We start from the raw sequence: 23,729 nt of genomic DNA, 5'->3' as shown, positions 1-23,729 counted from the left end.
AAGCTTGCTGATAGCCTAGTAAACCGAATATTTGTTCACATGAATTGATTCTAATATGGAGCAGTGAAGTGGGTCACTACCCATTCAGTTCTAAGATACAAACCAGATGTTATAAACACCAAAAGTCTATCCATCAAGACTGGATTTCTGAGGAAGTTAGTACCTTCAGCAAGAAATTCTCAGATTGAAAGCTAAGTCTCTCCTTTGAGGGGGAGAAGGGCAGAGGGTATCAATCATTGTCCTCACTCTCCCAGTAAAGGGTGAAAGCTTGCAATCAAATCCCAATGGCAGTCCTAACCTAAATAGGCAGTTTTAACGGACAGAACTGCAGATTCAGGACTCTGGTAAAATAACAAAAAACTCCCCTTTGAAAAAAGTTTATCTATATATAATAAAATACTTAAATTTTATTTAATTATTATCTCCCAGAAGTAATCTCCCTCTAAAATAACAAACACAAAAGAGTAGCTAAACTTTTTAAGAGGTCTTTAAGAAATAAAAACTAGAATCATGTCTTCTAATTATGAACACATAATTAATCATATTATCAAATCATTAGGACTCTTTTTAAGTGAGTATATACATTTATGTTGGAAAGATGAGTACACATTTAGGAAGGTAAGATGAGAACAGAAAATATTCTGGTTTCTGTAAGAGGCATCAAGATAAAATCATATAGTGAAAAAAATTTTATAGGAAAAAAACATCACCCTAAAGACCACTGTGTTAAGAAGCAATGTACTACCTTAAAGATGGTATTATATAGCTATCTTAAATCATTATCTTAAATAGCTAGCTATCTTAAAAATAATGTTTTACAATTGCTAAAGACTACTAAAGAAACTATTGGTCTAAGTCAAGAGAAAGGTATGAATAGACAAATATAAATAATTTCAATTTCAAAAGAGTAAGAAGGAAGAAAAGTAGCTGAAGTTCAAAGAAAATGAAGTGTTTACTAATAAATGTGGAAGGAAAAGAAGTTGTAAGGATGACTACAATGACATTTTTGGATTCTCTCTGCCAAATCATAAGTAATTTGTCAATGTCCACATTGAAATATTGGTCTACATCAAAAGTGATACAGAAAACATAATCATGTAACATATGTAAAATATGTATAAGTATGGCTAATGTTTCAAGTATGTGATCTAAGAAGTTAACAAAAATCAATGTCTTAAAATATGTTCTGCTTTGGTCACTGTAGTTACTGAAATTACAAAGTGCTAATTACCAAAACACCATGGTCAGTAGCTAATAATACTATGACTTTCAGAATCTGTATCTTATAACCAGTTACCTCACTCCCTCAAATACAACTTTTGGAAGATCCACTTTGTTTTCTTATATATTTTTTTCTTTATATATGTATTTTTTCACATAATTAATTTCCAAGATACTCAAATGCTAGAGATATAAACATTTTGTAATAAAAACAGCTATTTTTCTTTTGCTTTGGAAATTAGAACCTACTTTTGTTTGTTTCCTAGCTTTTTAATAACTACATTTAACAAGACTTTTCTGGTAACCAAAAAGGACCAAAACTGGTTATCACACAAATTTTAAATAGGTTAAATCTAAAATTTTATACTTAAAAATAATTTCACTCTATCAAACTTTCAAAATGTATAATTATTTATAATTCAGAATTACTAACATTTTTGTAATACTTACAAAGAGAACCACCAATTTCACTGTATTTGCTCTGAAAAAAACTGAATATGGAAACTAAGATATTGGTTCTCGAATGAGATTATTTATAACATAAAATGATACTTTAAGAAATAAATATATAAGAAATATACAGAGGAATATTCACCATTTGGTTATATAAATCAATTAAGAAAACACTATATTATAAGAAAGTCTGCCTAACAGTGAGAGTACATATACACACATATGTATAAAAACATACATACATGAGTATTTAAACAGAGCTAAACCATTCTTATTACTTTAATCCATTTATTCTAACTCTCAGAATTGATTTATAACTTGAATTAACAGCATGCTAATACAAGAACAGAACACTTATGAGTCATTTAAAAATCTATACATAAATAGAAATGCTTCAATAAGTGGACTGCAAAAGTCATCTCCAAGTCAAATGTTATATCAAATATTAAAATCAATCATATTAATATGAAGCAAATACTCGATATTCATTCAGAAATTATATTCCAGGCTATTTAAATAAAAATTTTAAAATTATGCTTCTTTGGACATCTAAAGTAAGGTAAGTCAGATGCAGATTTAGAAGTCACCTAAAGCTCACTGGTTCTACTTATACTTCTGAAGTTTCAAAGACTTTGAAGCTAGCATAAAAGCAATAATTTCAGGAAAAATATGATAATCATGCCAATGGGTAAATGATACTCTTTTCTGCTCTGCCTCAAAGTAAGAAACCAAGGTCTATCTATTTAACTGAAAAAATTTACTCAAGAGAGACAAATTAAGCTAGCACTCTTAATATAAACTAACAGCACAGTTAGTAGAAAGGTTAAAAGAATTAACTATGGGTGTTCATACATAACACAAACACAGAATAACAAAGACTATTAAAGTACTTAGATATGAGCACAGTTCTAGAGAATTCCAAAGGATGCTATTATGTTCACTCACTTGAGAGCAACAGGTAAGCCAATGTTTTGGGGAAAACATTTTCCATATGTTAAAAACATCACTCATAGCCCTAACCGGTTTGGCTCAGTGGATAGAGTGTCGGCCTGCAGACTCAGGGGTCCCAGGTTCGATTCCAGTCAAGGGCACATACCCAGTGGGGAGTGTGCAGGAGGCAGCTGATTGATGATTCTCTCTCATCAATGTTTCTAACTCTCTATCCCTCTCCCTTCCTCTCTGTAAAGAATCAGTGAAATGTATTTAAAAAACAAACAAACAAAAAAACATCATTCACTGATTTGCAAATTCTTACATTTGCAAAATTAAATGCTGCCCGATTAAAGTTCACAAATAATATAAAGAGAAAAGAAGGTGAGGAAACTTCAAAAGACCAAGAACCATAGTGGGCCGAAACCGGTTTGGCTCAGTGGATAGAGCGTCAGCCTGCGGACTGAAGGGTCCCGGGTTCGATTCCGGTCAAGGGCATGTACCTGGGTTGCGGGCACATTCCCAGTGGGAGATGTGCAGGAGGCAGCTGATCGATGTTTCTCTCTCATCGATGTTTCTGACTCTCTATCTCTCTCCCTTCCTCTCTGCAAAAAATCAATAAAATATATTAAAAAAAAAAAAAGAACCATAGTGCGCCAGTTCAAATTTACTACCAAGCTATTTTAGGAATAAAGATGTTGTGACTCTATACTACTGAAGAGGATCTCCAGAGGCAGGTACAGGCAAGTCTATTTGAAAAAGTTTCACAGATTATTTCAATCGTAAAACCAGAATTGATGACTACTACTGTAGACAATCTCATCTTTGCCCTGACTTTATTTACCATCTGTCATCTCTCCCTAACTTACTACCAACACCCAGTTACTACTTCTGACCCTGGTGTAAAACCCATTCTCTACAACAGCCAGAGTAACCTTTAAAATAATGTAAATTAGATCACCTCACTTCCCACTGCACTTACATAAACTTCTTACCCTGGAATATAAAGCCCTGCACTGACACCTGCCTCTCTTACCAAAGCTCGAACCATTCTTACCCTTACCTACTCTACTACTGCAACACTGGACTTTTTTCTTTTCTCCTCACACCAGCATCTTTCCCATCTTAAGGTCTTTGCACTGGCAATTCCTTCAGTGTAGATCTTCCCTCTGATCATTACTTGGTTTGCTCCTCCTTATCACTTATATTTCAGTTTAATGTTCCTTCTCAAGGAAGTCTTTCTCCAATCAGCCTAGAATCATTTACTATCTCAAAACCATTTAAATATTTTCTAAATAGCACACATCACTATTGGAAACTAATTTACACACATCCTTACCTTTTTTATTTTTATTTTTATGTTTTTTGTTAACCCTCTCCAGAGGATTTTTTTCCATTGATTTTTCAGAGAGAGTAGAAGGGGGAGAGGAATGGAGGGAGGGTGGGAGAGAGAGAAAGGGGGCGGGAGAGAGTAACATCGATATGAGAGAGAGAGAAACACATCGAAGTGAGACACATCAACTGGTTGTCTCCCACATGTGCCCTGACCAGGGGCCAGGGATCGAACCTGCAACCCAGGTACATGCCATTAACGAGGAATCAAACCCGTGACCCTTCAGTCCACACCCAATGCTCTAACCACTGGGGACATAGTTACCTTTTTAAAAATAATGTGTATCTCCCTTCCATTAGAATAAAATTTCTATGAGATCAAGTCTGCTTGTTTACTGCCATAGCTCCACAAGTGCCTAATCCAAATGCCTACTTGATTGACATCTCCACCTGAATGTCTTAAAGGCAACTGCATATATCCCCAAATAGAATTTACAATCTCCATACCTCCTAAAATATCTGGACCTATCAGCTTATGTTTCTGACGTAAGTGAATAGCAATACCCCACAGTAGCATAAACCAGATATTTAGGGGCCATCCTTGATACTTCCTTTTCCAAGTCCTATTGTAAATTTGTCTTTTATATATACTGAACACATCCACTCTGTCCCCCTCTCTTCCAACATCACTACCCCATCCACTGTCTAAATTACCATTTTTCACCTGAATTACCCAACTAGTCTACTCATTTCTCCTCCGGCATCCCTCCAATCCACTTGCTCCACTGCAGCTATATGATCTATTCAAATACAATCTGATTTTATCACTTTCCTATTAATATTCTCTAAATCGCCTGTTCTAGATTCTCTGGCTCCATTTCTCACCACTTCCCCATCCAATTGTCCATCAATTCATTCAATAAATATATACTTAGTACCCACTGACAGGCTGATACAAAATGGACAAAGATCCTGATTTCATGAAGCTTATAATCTAATAGGGGAGGTTATCACCAAAGAAATCAACAAATACTAAGTTATAATCACATAGTAGTAAGTACTAAAATGAAGAATAAAGCAGGATACATTCATACAATAACTGTTCACCATAGAGCATAATAAAAAACTGTGGACACAGTTTTGGGTTGTCTCAATAATGAGAAGATGCTACTGGGGGACTCAGTGGGCGGAGTCCAGGGATGTTGACTGTCCTGCAATCCAGGACAGTCCCACACACAAAGTGCTGTTCTCATCCCATGACACTTTCCCATTTCCATGTAGGTGAAAACCTGCTTATAATTATCTACATCCTAAGTCTATTTTACATACAAACATAAAGAAGTTTCATGTGATTTTAATATACAGATTTCCCAGAAATGGAACTATCTTATAAAGTGAGGGAAGACTATATACTTTGTTTAGTTTACAACTTTACTAAGTTTGCATTTTTAGTTGTCCCATTAATGATACTATGTGTGTAAGCATCTAACTCCTTCAGTATATCTTTATTAATAGAGTTGTGCCTGGGCATTCACATTAAATATATATTGATTTATTATAAATTATTTTCACTTATTTCTTTGTCATTTACAATTAAGGTATTCATTTAACTTAATTATACATATTGGATGGTAATATGCACTAATTCATTCATTTGAAAAATATTTATTGAGCACCTACTTATTATGTTCTAATCACTATTCTAAGTACATCAGATACATTGGTGGGGAAAAAATATCCTAACATAATTGTAATAAATAAGTAAATGTTTTAGTCTGTTAGAAGAAAAAGTAGACTAGGTAAGATGGGTTGGGAATACTGAATAGAGTGAGTGTATAGGATGCAAAATTAAAAAGGGTGGCCACTAGTCCTCATTGGGAAGGTGAAAGCTGAGCAAAGCCCTGAGGTAAATTAGACAGTCAAGTCAAAAAGGACAAAGGTTTTAAGCTAGGCACATATATGGCATTACTGAGGAACATTAAGGAGACCAGTGTGTCCATACTACTTCCTAAATATCTCTTCTATTTCTGGATTGTAATAACTTCTGTTTAAGTCTGTTCAAAGACTAGACTATAAATTCCACTAAGTCAGAGACCATGTTTTCTCCTCTTAACATCATCAAAGCTACACAGAGTACCAGATACACAACAGACACCTACTAGCTGTATGAAGAAAATAAGTGATGAGGCAACTGATACCTGAAGCTCAGAAAAATAAGATTGGAACTAGAAGCCAGAAAAGAATTAAATGACTGAAATGATAGCATAATAAAGTCAAAAGAAAACTAAACTGAAATCTAGACAAATCCCAAAGGTAAAAGTATTAAGCTATAACTGTATTTAAAGTAACAAAATAAATTTAAATAAAAATCTTGTAAGTAACTAAATTTGCATTCATTCCATCTGGCTTTTAATAAAATATATTATGCAATATAATCTACTTGTAGGTTCAGATCCAGATTTCTTAATAAAACACTTTATCTGCTACAGACTAAGTATTCTTGTACTAAAACATATGCATAAAGCTACTAACACAGTGGTAAAGTTGATTTTAACAAATCAGACTTCAAGGCTGATAGAGTTTAAAGACAATTTAGAGACTACCTACTCCAAGTATCTCATCTCAGAGATGACAAGTTGAGCACTAGAGAATTGAAAGGATCTATCAAAGTTCAGAGCACATTAGTGATATACTTGCTAGGTTTAATATTCTGTTATGAGTAGATACCAAAATGATTTATATGACTTTTTAAACATTAAAAGAAATACTATAACTAATATAGTACTTCAAGGAAAATGATAGGATCAATGTCTACTGTATTTCTGGGCTAGGTAAAAATAAAATCATTTTTATATTCTGTATTTAAAATAACAGCCAGCCTGAGCATCGACCCATGAACCAGCAGGTCACAGTTCAATTCCCGGTCAGGGTACATGCCAGGATTACAGGCTCAATTCCCAATGTGGGGCATGCAGGAGGCTGCCAATCGATGATTCTCTCTCATCACTGATGTTTCTGTCTCTCCCTCTCCCTTCCTCTCTCTAAAATCAATAAAAAATATTTTTAAAAATTAAAAAAAAATTGGAATTCCATTTAAGAAAAACCTAAATGGCCAAAAATAAAATATATATACATACACACCAAGCAACCGGAATGCCGGAACAACTGGAACGACCAGTTGCTTTGATGCTAACTGCGCCCTGATCAGCCCCCTACCCTAATCAGGGGTGGGGCTTTTTTTTTGCAGGGCCAGCTGGCCAAATTCCCACATCCCTCCCCCCACCAGCCCAGCCCCGATAGGGCAGGCTGGTGGGACCCCACCCAAGCACAAATTCGTGCACTGAGCCTCTAGTTAATAATAAAAAAAACTAAGAATTTGCTCTGTTTTTTTCCACTTAACAGTAAATTTTGGCATTAGTTCCTGTTGTCCCTAAAACTAACACATTCCCCCAAATAATATCAAAAATCCGTATCTAATTATTCTTAAGTTGTCTCATTTATCAAATAAAATTAAGATGAAGGAAATTTCCACTAAGAGGACAAGGATTTTTTTTTATAATCAATATTGATATGATTACAAACTATACTTTGCACACTTAAAGATAAAGAATTATTAGTCCATTGTTTCAACATATTAAGTCTTGAATTACTAATCTGAAATTAATTAAAGAAAAAAATCTTAGAGCATTAAAACCCCACACCTGAAAGACTTACCATTTTATCTAGATGTTCAATGGATCTATAAATCTCCCCCTGGGATTCATCATAGTAACTGTAACGGAACCTTTGACCTTGAAACAAATATCATGTACAAAATAAAATAGGGAAAAATTAGAAGCTAAAAAGAACGCAATCGCTTACCAAATAATTTCAGTTCTCAAGGAAGGCAAAGCACAGCTTAAGCCTCTGAGAAAATCATTCCCAAGAGCCCTTGGTACATAAAAATAAAAGGCATATTTGGGAAGGTAGTAAAGAGATTATATATCACCAGTGTTTTATAATGTTAAAACTATTTCAAATTGTAAAACCTTATAGCAATACAAAAGACTAAGGAAACAAAACAGCTTAGAAGTTAGAAGCATTGTTAAATATATTATATCAGTCTAGAACGGAGAGGAAACCCAAAGAGTGTGATGCAAGAAATTCTGGTTTAAAAAAACTCACTGTAACAAGCCAATGAAAGCTTAGCTTTTGCTGTACAAACGGAAGATCTGATCTTATTACAGAAAAAAATAGAGTGTAGGTCAGAGATACAGGTGGTTTGTGTGCTTTTTATCACCTCAAAAAATTGTGTCTCATTTTCGCAAACCTTTCTACTTGGAAAAGGATCAACAGAAGTGCCTTAAAATAGAATTCACAACACAACAGTCCTAATCTGACAATAAGATCTCATAAGGGTGCAAACACAGAGCATTCGATGGTTAGCCATTCTCCAGAGGTAAAATAGAAGAAGCTCAAAAAGAGGACAGAAAACGAAAGACTGAGGAGATAAACTTTGCTTCCTACTGAAGTCAGAAGAAAACCTAAAACAATGTGTCCTAAACCCACATAATTGTGAGTATTATTATACTGATTATGTTGCATCTAAATCTTTATTTCAGCAACACTCTTATTTCCAAGAACTCATTACTTTTCTATTTCTTTATTTTAAAAGATTTACCAAAATGCATTTTGGAAAATATCACGGCACACCAATCATGTATGCACACACTATGTGTCTTGTGCTTCATTTTCAGATCAAGTTCACATATCCAATTATTATTCTCACACCTGAGAAGACAGATTTCTTAGACTGGATAATTAAGATTTTTAAGTTTTCTGTTTATCTTGCTAAAAAATATCATGTTATAAATAATGAACGGTGCAAAATTATAAAACCCTTTTGATGTCTTTTTTTGAAAACCCAGATATCATGTTTCTTAAAACTTAATTGTTGATGCTGACCATATTTAATGGTCACAACTCTACACTATATATATTTCCTTAACTGTCACATTTTAACTTTTCATATACATTATTATGTACAAGTATTCAATGTTTATTTTCCCCCAAGAGCCATTATTAAATCAATACTGCATCTTACATGATATCCTAGAATCAAGCAACAGGTTCTGAGACAATTGTCTGCTTTCTGAATATAAAAACCTATTTGTAAACACAGATCCACTATAGATCTTGCACTGAAAAAGTTCTTAGACAGTGACAGTTCTTCACTCAATGCACCTATATTAAGTAATTCATCAGACATTTCTATCAAAATTTAAAAGTATAGATTCTTTTGTCTTTAAAGAATTTATGTATTTCCTTCTATGAATAATGAAAATTATATAATTTACCCCATTTTTCCTCTTTGCCAGGTGACTGTCAGAAGATTCAAAGACAAATCTACAACCTGTCATAATAATTTATTGATTCAAATCAGTGGTATTAAACATCCACTTCAATTTCAAGTTCTTTTGACAAAGTTGCCCAAAATCTTTGAGTGAACAATTAAATGAACAATCTTAGACAAGGAAATTCTGACTCAATATCACTGTAGTAATATCCTGGTAAGAAATTAAGATGAATACTCTTGGAAGCTAAATCGCTTCAGGTATACACTAATGTGTTCTTTTTTCTTGCTTCTGGAGATAGCTATTAGTTTTAGCAGTCAATAATCCCTGTGACCAGGACATAACTGCCTTTTCTGAAAACCAGAGAAAAAATCACAAACTTTGTGATTGCCATTTGCTATTCAAAAGTCTGTTTTGCTTATTTCCAAGTTCAGAGATACTGTTTCAAATGGTAGAAGGTGGCCAAACTTGCCTTAATCCTAAGTGAGAAGTATAACTGTATTTAAAATACTATCTTGCCCATTTTATCATTTTAAAGGTAAGTTTCACTTAAAAACTTCTTCTGAAATAAAAGTATATAAAATGTTTGAAACTTTAAAATATTAAATCAACATGTAATTTAATAAGACAAAATACACAGCAAATCAATGAGTAAATGTTTAATATTTTGCTACTCTTTAGTAGCCAACTTGCATTTAGTAGTTGAAGAACTGATTAGAAATACTTGATGAGTTCTAACGAATCTATGTGTTAAGGAGCTAAATCCACACTACATATAGCTACAATATGGAAAACCTCTTACTTATGGTAGCTCAAACTATCTCACAATAATTTTTTTAACACGTTAGGCACCAAGCCTGTTTTGTCTTCCTTTCCGTTTCAGTCACCGGTGACTGCCATGGCGTTTAACATGTTAATTGTATAATATTTAAATATTATTTCAGCAATTCATTCTGGTCAATATACATACAGACAGCATCTAATTTAAAGTGAATAACTGGCCCTGGTCAGTGTGGCTTAGTTGGTTGAGCACTATCCCATGCACCGAGATGTCCCTGGTTCCATTCCTGGTCAGGGCACGTGCCCAGTAAGGGGCATGCAGGAGGCAGCTGACCCATATTTCTCTCTCTCCTTCTCCCACCCTCTTTCTCTAAAATCAATAAAAACATAAAGTAACGTAAGTAATTGCCATTATCCTAGCCTGTGTGTGTGTGTGTGTGTGTGTGTGTGTGTGTGTGTGTGTGTGTGTGTGTATGAGCATGCACATGCTCATACACACTCAATTTTAGTTAAACATCACTTGGAACTTGAGTTCAAAAGGTATTTTTTGTTTCTAATTATTAAAAAATAAGTTTATCAAGACTTTATTTAATAAGAAATAAAAGAAATGACAACACTAGCACAATACCCTGATCATAAATGTACCTTTAATTAAATATTTATTGTTGACTTGTCATACATTATCATTTCATGTACCTCATGAGCAGACATATTTTGTTTTTACAATTCTGCTAACATTCAATAAAGCTTATCCCCCTAACCTGCACAAACACAGATGCCTATGCACCTGGAGAACTGGACTTGTGTCCTTTTATAAGTATGAATAAAGCATATTACATAGTAAGAGAAAATTACTTACCTGAAACTTATCCTTTCAGAAGGTACACTGGGAAAATGGATTCTTTGAGCCCCTGTTTCACCTCCAAGTATGAGCTTTCTAGCTTTAAGAGCCATTGGCACTGCCCCTAGGACAGCACAAGCTTTGCAACTCCCCTAGTGAGTATGTCAGTAGTTTCTTCAGGTGCCTTCCCTCAGTTCTTTTCAAATTCAAAAGATGAGAGAAAAAATAACCCAAGAAAAAAATCCTGTAAAGCAGAAACCTTACTCTTTGAGAGAAGGAGGGTAGCTCATTTGTGAATCCATTCCAGAGCACGCTTTCTGAGAAAAAGAAATACAGGTAAGTAATTTTCCCATCTCCAAAGGTGACTGGTGATTAATGAGTGGATTCACAGAGTGTGGAGATAAGCTCCAGGGATGTCTGTTTAACACACAACAACCAACCAATGAGGACAAACAGAACAATGAATGGTACAAAAATCAATACCACTTTTTAAGTACTTGGAAACAAAAAATAAAAAAAGTATCGAATACCTCAATATTAAACTATGAACTGGATTGTGGAATTAAACAATGAGTTTGTAAAGATGATCTAAAAGCCCTCAAAAGATCAGTCAATAAGAGACTTTCAGACATATGTCTAGTAAAAATTATACTGTTATACATTCACTTAATCACTTTATGTTTATATGTTAAAATGCCTTAAAATATTTTAGTTAACCCTCAGAACCTGTGTGGTAGATAAGGACCTAAAACTGGGGACATTCATAATTGAAATCATTATCAAAGAAAAAATGTATTTCACAAAGGAATTATATTCTGAGTAGCATCAAATAAGATAATCATTTTTATAAGCAACATACTATAGTCCTTTCATTCTGAAATCTTAGTTACTATATAAAAGTGTTAACCTTCTCTCAAACTTGCAAAAGATCAAAAACCTAAATATGTGAAATCAGTTATGTATAAATATCAAAGCTAGAGTAGGTGCGTCAGGAATTAGCTAACTTACACCCAAACTAAATTAAATATTTATAAAATAGTAATGCCCTCGTAACCCAAGAGACTAACAGAAAGGAAGAAGAGTATGCATAAATAATCACTTTTTATACATATTAATGTACAGATATGAATAAAGATATACATATTTAGGAAAATACCACTTTTAATAGGTGTCACATATTTATGAAAAAGAAATTATGTAAACCTAGATAAATATAAGAAATTATATAAACATAGACAAATAAAAATCCAAAATTGCTAAAGTGACAGAAGTAAACTTTATTCATATTTTAACAAAATAATATAATTTATCAGTAATATTTAACAAATAAATCTACTGAAAATGATTTGTATTTAAAACAATCATTAAAGGAAAATTAAATAAAAGCATGGATCCACTTTTAAATAATCCATTTTTCTTAGTTCCAGTTTCACTTAGAAACTTCTTTAAAGTTAACTGAAGAGCTGCCCTAACCGGTTTGGCTCAGTGGATAGAGCGTCAGCCTGTGGACTGAAAGGTCCCAGGTTCGATTCCGGTCAAGGGCATGTATCTTGGTTGTGGGCACACCCCCAGTGGGGGGTGTGCAAAAGGCAGCTGATCGATCTCTCATCGATGTTCCTAACTCTCTATCCCTCCCTTCCTCTCTGTAAAAAATCAATAAAATATATTTTTTTAAAAATAAAGTTAACTGAAAATTTTGTTAATGAAAGCTGGTAATAATCTAAATTTGGAAATAGATGCCAGACCAGAGTGACTCAGTGGTTGAGTGTTGACCTATGAACTGGGAGGTTATGGTTCGATTCCTGGTCAGGGCACATGCTCAGGTTGGAGCTCCATCCCCGGGGGTGTAGGAGGCAACCAATCAATGATTCATATTTTCTCTCTCTCTCTCTCTCTCTCTCCCCCTCCCTCCCTCCCTGAAATCACTAAAAAATATTTATAAATAAATAAACAGACAAATAAATAAAACTGGAAAAAGAAATTTCAGGAAGGTCAGGAAAACACAAATATTAACAGTATATATGGGGAAGAGTAAAAATGAAACTTAGGAAAATGAAATGAAAATTCTACTAATTACATAAACTAAAATTGGTTCAGGCAAAATTCTCTTTATATGAAGCCATCCTGTAGAATGTGGAACTTAGTAAGTACACAATGTATGGGGACAACATCATTTAACCAAATACTGGTAGAAAATGTCCTTTCACTTATGTCACTCTTCCTGAAAGTTAACAGGAAAGATGAAAAGGGGTGGGGCATTATAAGCATTATGGGGGAAACATCATTCTATTGGGCTAATAAGAAAAAACGCAGGAGTTGAAATGCAGGGGTTTTCAGGGGAATTCAAATGAGGGCATAGAAAGAAGGGTCACAACAAAATCTAGGTTCCCCCTCTCTCTTTAGCTCATCTCACCCAAGAAGAAAACTTAAGAGTATTTTAGTCTTTGTACTTTTTATCTCTCTAATATCTCTTTCAAGTCTAAATAAAGCTAAGTGGGATCTTAAATATGAGCATCTTTAAAGCAAAATACTTTTTAAAAAAGGCAGTCACCCCAGTCAGTGTGGCTCAGTGGTTGAGCACTGACCTATGAACCAGGAGGCTACGGCTCGATTCCCAGTCAGGGCACATGCCTAGGTTGTGGGCTTGATCCCCAGTAGGGGGTGTACAGAAGGCAGCCGATCAATGATTCTCTCCCATCATTGATATTTCCATCTCTTTCTCCCTCTCCCTTCCTCTTTGAAATCAATTTAAAAAAAATTTTTTAAAGAAAGTCATTCATGTAAATGGACACTGGCTAACAAAAAAATTAAAGGAAAAATTCTTCCAACTATATCTAAGTCTCCCAACTGTCTATATCACCAAGTTTCTCACTTTATTCTTCACAGAAGCTGGACAATATATAAAGAAAAGTGACTAGAAATGAAAAATATCATTGTCAGCACTTTAATATATTATTCTACAAAAACAAAACAAAAAATCTGCTATATATGAGTAATTTTATTAACTGCACCATAATCAATTAAGTTATTTTTCTTTAAAAACACAAAACACAGCTATCTAGAAATGTGGAATGTGTCAAGAGCCTAACAAGAAAATTTTTAAAATCTCTAAGTACTTGAGGGACTGAATGCTTCCTGTTGATATTGCTTTGACATGTTAAAATCAAACTGTATAGTATATTTTTAAAAAGAAGAAGAAATCACTATGTATTATCTTCATGAGAAAAAGCTAAATTTTTGAGGTGGGACTATAGCACTCATTAATTTAGTAAAGATGACTATGCCACTAAAGCATGAATTTGAGAAATATGAAACCATTTCTAAGACAGTTTGACCCACAACCAGCCAATGATTCCTATTACTTCAACAGGCATGTTAAATATAAAATAAACCTTACTTTACAAGAATAACAGTTACTATTACTATTGTAGAAAGGAGACTACCAATTTTGGAACAGTATCCGTGCAACACCTTCAACTTATCTCCAAACCTAAATCAAATTTCCTAATTAGAGTAAGTACAGTGTTCTCCCTAAGCACACAGTAAGCACTTAATGAATATAGTTAGTGATAGTAACACTGAACAAACAACTGGAAAAGTTATTTTTACTTAACCACCAGATGTAAATATAAGTGTATTTTAGTCTCTGTTTAGTTGTCCATAGCTAACATATGACCAGAAAATCCTATCTTACAATTTAAATACCAAAGTTTTCAAGAAATAAGGAGATCAAATGACCTAAACAATTTTCTAAGATATAGGTAAAATGTAAAACAAAGTTCATTTTTCTCTCAACACTATACTTAAATACAGTAGTGCAGTAGGGTTTATTTACTTTCTAATGCATTACTGAGGTAAAAAGGATGATACCACAGAAAAGCAAACATGAAGGTGTCCACTGATGTTTATGTGCATTTTATTGTGGTTGTACATGGTGCCAACCTCGAAGAGCTTAGACTGAAAAACTGTATCACGAGAACCAATTATTTAAATCATAGAGTGATTTGAAGTGAATCACAAGAGCCTTAAAAGTGAAGGAAGAGGGAGCACATGCTTCAAGAATCTTAAAACATTATTACCAATGCAAATTTACAATACTAAAGAAAAATAGCCCTTTTTTCAATATGACATACCTTACTTTTTAAGATAAGCTATTACTAAACTTCAGAATTCTCAAGAAACTCTTTTGAAACATTTACCTAGTCCTCAGATGTAACTAATATATCCATAAAAATAACTTCTGCCAAAGGTAGCCAAAGGAACTTGTTATTAAAGAGTCCTGAGAGCTTTTGAGGAAGTTTGTAAAGTAGCACAGCTACCCGCATGCCCTAAACCAGGGCTTTCAACCTCAGCACTACTAATATTGTGGGCAGGATAATTCTTTGAGGTAGGGAGCTTTCCTGTGCATTATAGGATGTTTATTTAGAAGCTTCCCTAAACTATTTTCACTAGATGTCAATAGCATCCCCAGCTCCCACCCCACCCCAGTTGTGATGATCAAAAAAAATGTCTCTAGGCATTTCCAAAGGCCCCAGGAGTAATCCCCAGTTGAGAAATTAACGCCTTAAACAAAAATACCATCAGGAAGGATGGTTCTCTTGAACTGAAATCTCAAGGCCACTCATAGCACAAAGTAAGAGAAGAAAATACCAGCCTAAACAGGCCAGATAAGTGTTGAATCAACGCTGGCAATCAATGGCTAAGATGTGAAAAGTCAGGGCTCCCTGTATCTCATTGAGGATGTTTTTCTAGCCATTCTAGCACTCTACCTTAAAATTTCTGGTCTTGTACCTTATGTTTTCTCTATAACCAAAGAAATAACTGAAGGATGAACAGATACTGGCATCCTTAAACCAATGAACACATAAGCCAAGAGATGTCCTACAGGAACAGAATTCAGAGACATTCTGGAACAGTAAATGAGAGCAAATGTTGTCCCAAGAATGTGAAAAATCAACATTTTCTGAAAAGGGCACCTACAAATCTCACTTTCTTTATGATCTATTCACTGTGAAGCTTCCTTATTCTTTTAAGTGGCAATCATAACAAAAATCACATAGGAGTCCTTACCAATGAAAACCACAGTGCTAGTAGCCAACGTGTTACAATCATTGGAGGTTAGCTCTAAACTGATGGCAATTATGGGCAAAAATTAAGCATCAAAGGAGAAAAAGAAAGAAAAAAGACCAATTACAAAACAGGAAATGTGGAAAAGGACTGCCAGCGCACACAGTGCTCTTCTATGTTCTAAAAAAGAAAATTAGTTTTATCCACCAAAACACCAATTTCGGGCGTCTACCACACAACTCTACCTGGAAATGGGGTTAAAAGATCTTAACTCCCACTAATGTTAAGTGTCTAAGCAAGGATGCCCTCACACTGTGAATCCAATTATACCAGTCGCCTTTGGAAATGTATCCATAATCCACTATTATAATCTGATCCCTTTTAAATGACCAACAGACTTTTTATTCACTTTTAAACATTGCTGCAAAAGGTAAAACTTTCCAAGGAAAGTGATAAAGAACTGAAAATCAGAGCTTAGAATGAAAAGATACCTTTAACCATAGTACATAATAGCTATCATAGGTTAAAATCTAGAACTTACCCCAATGGCAGAAATCAGAAGAAACCACAAAGAGATTACTAGGATCCGCTAGATATTTACTGAAGAGTTTTCCGAATTCCTGTTCTTTTGACTCACTCAGAGCTCCAACCAGTACAGGAATAATGGTAAACTCATCCTTATGGCTTAAAAAAAACAGAAAAAAAAAGTCACTTGAGAAGTATAAGAATAAGAATAAAAATAGTTTCCAATGTGTTTGCACTAAAAAGTGGAACATATATTAATAGTTGTAAAGATAATACACGAATTGTTGAATTCTTAAAATCTACAAATTAAATGTTTAAAGAAGACCATTTAAAAATGAGAGGTACAAAAAATGAGGTACAGAATACTCAAAATATCCATTTAAATTACAGAAATGTACAATACTTCTTTAGGTAACCAAAGCTATTTTACTACCAGGTAGAATAACATCCTCAAAAATAAAAATAAGCCCATCAGACCATCACCAAGTCAAGTCTTCTCAACTACCCATCAAAGCTGGAATAATCTGCCCAATACTTCCACAATTTTAAAAGAACATTAAACTCTTCCTCACCTATTTTAGTCCTTTCCTATTATTAATACCACCATTTCTAACATTTGTTCCATAAACCTGTCAAGTGAGGCCTACAACACTTAATACTGGCTCCCATACGATTCCCCAATTACACTTATACCTATACTTATAAACAGAAACAAGACAGTCTGAAAATACAACTCAATTCTACTAGCATGTAGGGTGACCACAGATTCCAAGAAGCAGGTTTTAATTTCTAACAGCGATAATAAACCACCACACCCACTCACAGTGTTTACAGCACAACCACAAATCCCCTTTTCACTCCACAGATTGACAGATTCATGGAAAAGGAGCAGAGCAGATTAATAAAGAAGAACTATGATAGGCTATAGAAATAGATGTTTATCCAAAACCTTTTAAAATGTTCATTATAGTGAAATTTTACTTACATATATTCATTATTATTTATATTCTAAATGATCCCAGATTTGGAATTTTAGAAGCATGAAATCATGTTTGTCTGACTTGTTCTGAACAGGATTTAAGAGGGTGGGGGATCACCATTATAATAATGCTCTTTAATATGAATAGTCTGACACTTTACTGATGTAGGACAAATAAAATTCATAAAAGCTCTTTAAAATACTAAGTGTAAGTATTCCCAAAAGAAATGTTATTCCAGCTTCATAAAGCTAAATTCAGGGCACCCAAGCGCCTCCCCCATCATAACGGCCCCCTTACCCTTGTCAATTGCGAAATAAACAGATCATACAGATCTCCAGTCCCTCTGCAATGCAGGGGCTTCTTGGGCAGAATCTGCATCTATGGAGTAAGAAAAAAGAGGAAGCTGGCAGAGGGAGCTGCCATGGGCTCTTTCTCTATTACCAATTTGCTTAAAAACTGCGTGAGTGAACAGGGGCTCTTCAATAAGTTAAGAATTATCATTTCAAAGAAAAGAACTGAGCTCTAGTGAAAATTCAAGAAGATTATTATAACTTGTTCTGTTCTAACTTCAAGTATCACCTACATAAATAAATATACCAAGAAAATCAAGAGTTTGCAAGTAATTACGACATGGTAGGAAAGCAGTTATATGGACTATAAAAAACAAGAAGTCAGAAGAAATGAGTTCAAGTATTATCTATATCGCATGCAAATGTTGAGAGCGTGGCCAAATTACTAACCTAAAAATGTCCTTATCTGTGAAATGATCATAATTATAATAGTAATTTCATAAAACTGTGACAAAGTGAGGAATACTATAAAAGCACTATGTCAACAACAGTTGGCTCACTCTGCAGAAACAACACATGTCTACCTTCCACAAGAGCCACCAAAACATTCAATTAACTGGTTTGAGCTCACAAATCTATCTATAGAGGTAAAAGACTCATGCTCCTTAGAAATCTAAGCCTTGAATCAAGATTCATCCATCCACCTCTCTTTGTTCTTTCCCTTTTTAAACAACTATATGTTGTTCTCTATTCCCCCAAAGCATGAATTAGAGGAAAGAGCATTTGTCTTTGATATATAATATTCCCAGGTTTTAGAATCAATTTGTGAAGTTGGTCTTCCCTAGTAAAGGAGGAAAAACAACAACTTGTAATATAAAACTGAATAAACTGTCAAAGACAACCATTTTGTGCTCTAGAGTTCAACCAAAGGCAAGAAACAAGATTAGTTTATTCATAAAAAAACAAAAAAAAAACACACACACACAAAAAAAACACTGAATTTTTTGAGAAGAAGAGTGGAAGCCTGGCACCTTAGGAGGAGCTGTCCCCATCCCTCTGCTCTACTCCACAAACATAGCAGTTCCGTTGGCAGTGAGAACTGGCAGAGGTGTTAGGCCAGTGGAAAGAGTCAATAAAAATATTTTTCAATATATAAAATATGTATTTTTTTAAAAAAGAAAATAAACTGTTTTGCATACTTACATCTGTAAGCCTACTTTTACCCTAACCTGTATATGGGTGAGAGAGAAGTTTATTTTATGTGTGATCATTTTACAGCTTGAGCAGTATGTCCATGCTCACCAAATAGTACACATGAGAAAAGTGCATTTTGTTGCATGCCAGTTATAAATATACCTAAATAAAGCCTTAAAAAATGCTTCCAAATAAAGACCTCGATATCCCTGCCTTGTTAGAAAAGTAAAATGTCACCCCTATATGGATGGGCTCTACCAACCTTGTCAGTTCAGCAACCTCACTGGTACTTGAGTTCTGGCTAGGAAAAGAATTCAAAGCCAAGACTCAAACTCTAAGAGAAAGTTTATTTAGAAAGTCACAAAGGTAGAAGTGAGCTGTAGAGGAAATGGGCTCAGGAAACAAGTTATGGAGACAAAAGAAGGGCCCTTGGAACTTAGGAGGGAAAAGGTAGCATGCCTGGGGGGAAGATGTGGCCAGTGTTTTTATCTCATTAGCAGTACATAATTTAAATCTTAAAAGTGATGACATTTTTAACTAGATGAAGTACTGTACTCAAATATTTATTTGCTTATTCTTCCTCTGGAATTTGGATATTTGTCCCCTGAAAAACATTAATATGAGAATTTTTTCCTCTATACAAATTCTTCCAATTTCCTAAAGATTTTAGAAGCAGTCCAGAGAATTAAACAAATCATAACAAATCCAGGAAGAAGACAATTTATCCTTATCCCTAAAGGTGCTAAAGCTGTTGCTATTGAAGCATCCATCTTATATAAAAACTGCTGTTTAAAATTTTAACCCTGCTATTTCTGGCTTCTGTAATGCTTGCTGGGTTAAATAATAAGGAATATAAGGCTACTCCCATTTCAAAGAGGCATTAAACCTTCTCCAGACGAAGTTATCAGTGCAGGTGTCAGGCCAAGTCTTTGGTCGAGGTCGCCAGCACATAGGGGCTCTTGAAGAATTTGCAAAGGGGACCGGAACAGAACCCCATATTTGGGAGACAAAGAGGGTAAGATGTTATAAATACAGGAAACTTCCTGTGTGATTTCGCCCAGAATTTGAGAGACATTTTCCTCTGGGCCCGCGTAATAATAATAAATGTAACTCCATCTCTCTAAGTGTTGCTTGGTTCTTCTCCGGTTTTTCTGTAGCATTATAATAGTACAATTATATTATTTATTCTCCTTTCCTCTTTTAGATAGAAAATAATCATAGAGGGGGAAAAAGGATAAAACATATGGAGATAAAAAATAAATGCCTTACACTAACTTTTATTCATCCTATTCATGGTCATAGAAACTGAAACTGTTCTATTACAACAAACAAAAATGTTTTAGCTATATTCTAGAGATCCTCTATGCCCTATAATTCTAAATAATCTCTTACTGATGTGCAGGTAATACCCAAAACATATATAAAAAAGGAAAACTCAGAAACATAAAGAAAATCCACATTTGTTCTAAAATCTCAGTAAATAACAACAAAAAATACTTAACTGCAAGACATATGTAGAAATACACAAATAACCATGAGTATAAAAGTCAGAGTAAGAGCCCTAGCTGGCTTGGCTCAATGGATAGAGTGTCAGCCTGCAGACTGAAGGGCCCCAGGTTCAATTTCGGCCAAGGGCACATGCCTGGGTTGTGGGCTTGATCCCCAGTAGGGGATGTGCAGGAGGCAGCCAATAAATGATTCTCTCTCATCATTGATGTTTCTATCTCTCGCTCCTTCTCCCTTCCTCTCTGAAATCAATAAAGAAATATTTTTTTAAAAAAAAAGTAAGAGTAAGAACACATTTGAAAATGGCACTGTTCCTGTGGCTGTCATTAAAGATGGACAGAGGTAGAAAAATCTCAGACTTCTTTCTATGTCCAGAGACAAGCCATTCCCCTCTGTTAAAGATGACCTATTCAAGAACATATCTTACTTTTCTCTGGCATTTTCAATATCTGAAAACTTAATTGAGGCCACAATCAAAAAGGAAAGTAAAATCTTTAGACCTAGTACAAACCTAAGCTATAATAAGGGTGAGGGTGGCGTGTAAGTGAATCAAAAAATCAGAAAGTTGGAATAGCGATATGGCAGCCTGGAATTGGGAAAGAGGAGTGGGAATTCTGCAGGTCTGCTGTGCAATCTTCAGAAGGGCCTGCTTGTAAGACTCTCCTTGGTGACATCTGGGAACTTGACTTTTACAATGTTCCTTATGTGATTAAGGCTGCTTTATCCCCATGAGACACTGTACCAGACTGCCTAGATTGTTTATAAAAATGTCATTATAGCTAACACCTGCTTTCCTTCTGGGAGTCTGGAATTTCAGTAGTTGTGCCTAGTTATGCTGACAGTGAGTGTCCACATAACCAGCTCCTGATAAAAAACCTGGATTTAAAAATAAAATAAAACCTGATTTTAAATCTTTTTACCAAAATATTATTGAATGTTTTAAAGAGACAGAGAAAGGGAGAGGGAGACAGAGAGAGAAACATCAATCGGCTGCTTCCTGCAGGCCCACCACAGGGGATCGAGCCTGCAGCTGGGGCATGGACCCTGACTAGAAATCGAACCTGCAACCTCTTGGTGCATGGGACAAGGCCCAACCAACTGAGCCACATCAGCCAGGAGTGGTTTTGAATCTGAAAAGCAGCTTGCCTGGCCAGAAACATCATACACGTGTTACACCGCAGGAGAAAGCACATCCCATTCGGCCCACCCCTATGAAAGGGAGGAACTTTGAAACCTGCACCTGGCTTCCTCCAGATTCTGCTTAATGTGTCTTTTTCCCTTGCTGGTCCTGCTGTGTATATCTTTTCTAATAAACCATAGTCAGGAATACAACTGAGAATCGGTCTAGTGAGTCTTCAAATGTGAGGCTGGTTGTAGAACTCTCGAAACAGGTGTTAAAGGCAAAACGAAATAAAGGAATCATAATGACAAGCATTATAGGGAGCCCTATAAAAAGAATTTCTCTCATTTTTTTTCTCAAATTCACTTTCAAACCACAGTTCATACATCCAGACCTTATGCAGAATAATTTCACTGTCAAAGAACAAACTAAAAAGATCTATTAAACATCAGGCAGAGCTAAAGAACTGGGGAGAGAGAAGGGAGGGAATAAGTAAGCTGGCTGTCAATGACAACTAAAGTTAACATTTAAATTATTAAAAATCTTTACTGTTTGATCAGTTAAGCGAATCTAAGGAGACTCTCAAAATTAATCTCAAAGGCTATATCTTTCTGAATTTTCATTTGAGTAGGAATACTGATAAAGATTTTACAAGGGCAGGCTTATTTCAGGTACTTGAGAGCCATACTAAACTCTATTTTGTAAACTCAACTATTGAAGTAAAAAAAACAAAACAAAACACACACAAAAAATACCCTATCATGAATTGGCCAAGTTTATTAGAGAAATTCAGTATTTTGTTAGAAGCAAGTCAATATTTCCATATCTTATGTTCTCTTAAATGTATACCTACTGCTTGCTGGCTTTACTTTCTCTGATAATGGCATGCTATTAAACCTTAAACTTTTGCATTTTCTTAAAATCATCTTACTCCCCCACATATAAACATTTACCAAGTTTTATTGGTTCTAACCTTTAAATGTCTCCCATAACCTGCTCACTTTCCTACCCCTACCCCATTCACATCTTCCTTAGTTCAAAGCAACCGTGGTTTCTTTACTAAACCATTTCTATCCATCTCTTCCAACCCTATTCCATCCTTCACACCATTAAGGAGTAAGTAATAGGTTCTAATCATCTCCCTCCTCCCTTTGCTAAGAAACTTTAACTATTTCTGTAACTAGCACTAAGGCTATCTTGGATTTTCTAGTCTATTCCAGCCACCTTAGTCAACATTTTACAGCAAGGTGTTCCCTGCCAAACCTCCTGACCCAAAAATTGTGAGCAATAACGTAGTTGTGATTTCAAGCCACTAAGTTTTGGAGTAATTTGTTACTTAGTAATGGACAGCTGATACAGGTGGTGAGTATAGGAAAGGGAAATTACACTTTGAAGTACTTAGAAAGTGGGTACTTCCTAAGAGTCAATCTTAGGGATCCTAATATAATCTGCAAGACAGGGAAGGTTTTCTTAAGAAGTGATACTTAACAATGGTTATATAATATTATTTAATAGAGGAGAAATTATGAACAAAAATTTTGCTTGTTGGTTTTAAGTTCCTATTTTTCTAAATTTTACACAATGTACATTTTACTTTTGAAATAATAACAAAAATGCTATTTTGTTAAACCTCCTTAAGGATATTATTGGCAGCTTATTGGTTCTATTGTATTAAAATCTATTAAGTTTAAAATATCTGTTTTCTAATGACAAAATGTGCAAACATTTCAGCAAATAACAAAAAATTTATATTATCCTATATAATTGAAGAATGGAACATTTCAATTATATTAACATTCCAAGAAATAAACATCACATATTGCTTTAACAATTTTTGAAGAATTATAATGTATTAAAACACAATTAACCTAAAATTAAACTGCTTATAATTTAATCACAATGATTTTTAGAAACTTCTCCAGATTTATGAAGGTCCTCACAGTTATCCTTGTGAACAGATTATCAGTAACATAAGACCAAGAGAAGTAAGTAATACTCTGATAACAAAATTAAGAGTGGAAATGATCCAGAAAGACTGCAATAATGGACTAAAACCAACATGACAAAATTACACATAAGTAATGAGGAGATATGTAGGGTTAAAAAGAAATCAACCACAACAGTACAAGAGGATAAAATAATCCAGTTTAACAATAT

At 34.5% G+C, this 23,729-nt stretch overlaps 1 protein-coding gene across 8 annotated transcripts in view; it reads right to left on the bottom strand.

Moving 5' to 3' along the window:
* Window positions 1–23,729, bottom strand: part of MEMO1 (mediator of cell motility 1) — an 82,333-nt gene that overhangs the window by 4,603 nt on the left and 54,001 nt on the right. For 4 of the 8 annotated variants that reach the window (XM_015566339.1, XM_015566336.1, XM_015566340.1 and 1 more), the window contains 2 exons: window positions 16,499–16,641; window positions 7,651–7,727 (listed from right to left, as the gene is read on the bottom strand). In XM_015566339.1, the coding sequence (XP_015421825.1) occupies window positions 7,651–7,727; window positions 16,499–16,641 (220 nt within the window). Of the gene's footprint in view, window positions 1–7,649; window positions 7,728–10,908; window positions 11,208–16,498; window positions 16,642–23,729 lie in introns of those variants that run through there. The other 4 variants (XM_015566337.1, XM_015566338.1, XR_001514501.1 and 1 more) reach the window with 3 other exon arrangements.

The sequence above is a fragment of the Myotis davidii genome, unplaced genomic scaffold, assembly GCF_000327345.1.
Source record: "Myotis davidii unplaced genomic scaffold, ASM32734v1 scaffold238, whole genome shotgun sequence".
Lineage (NCBI taxonomy): Eukaryota > Metazoa > Chordata > Mammalia > Chiroptera > Vespertilionidae > Myotis > Myotis davidii.
This window is presented reverse-complemented; position numbering and strand designations above follow the sequence as displayed.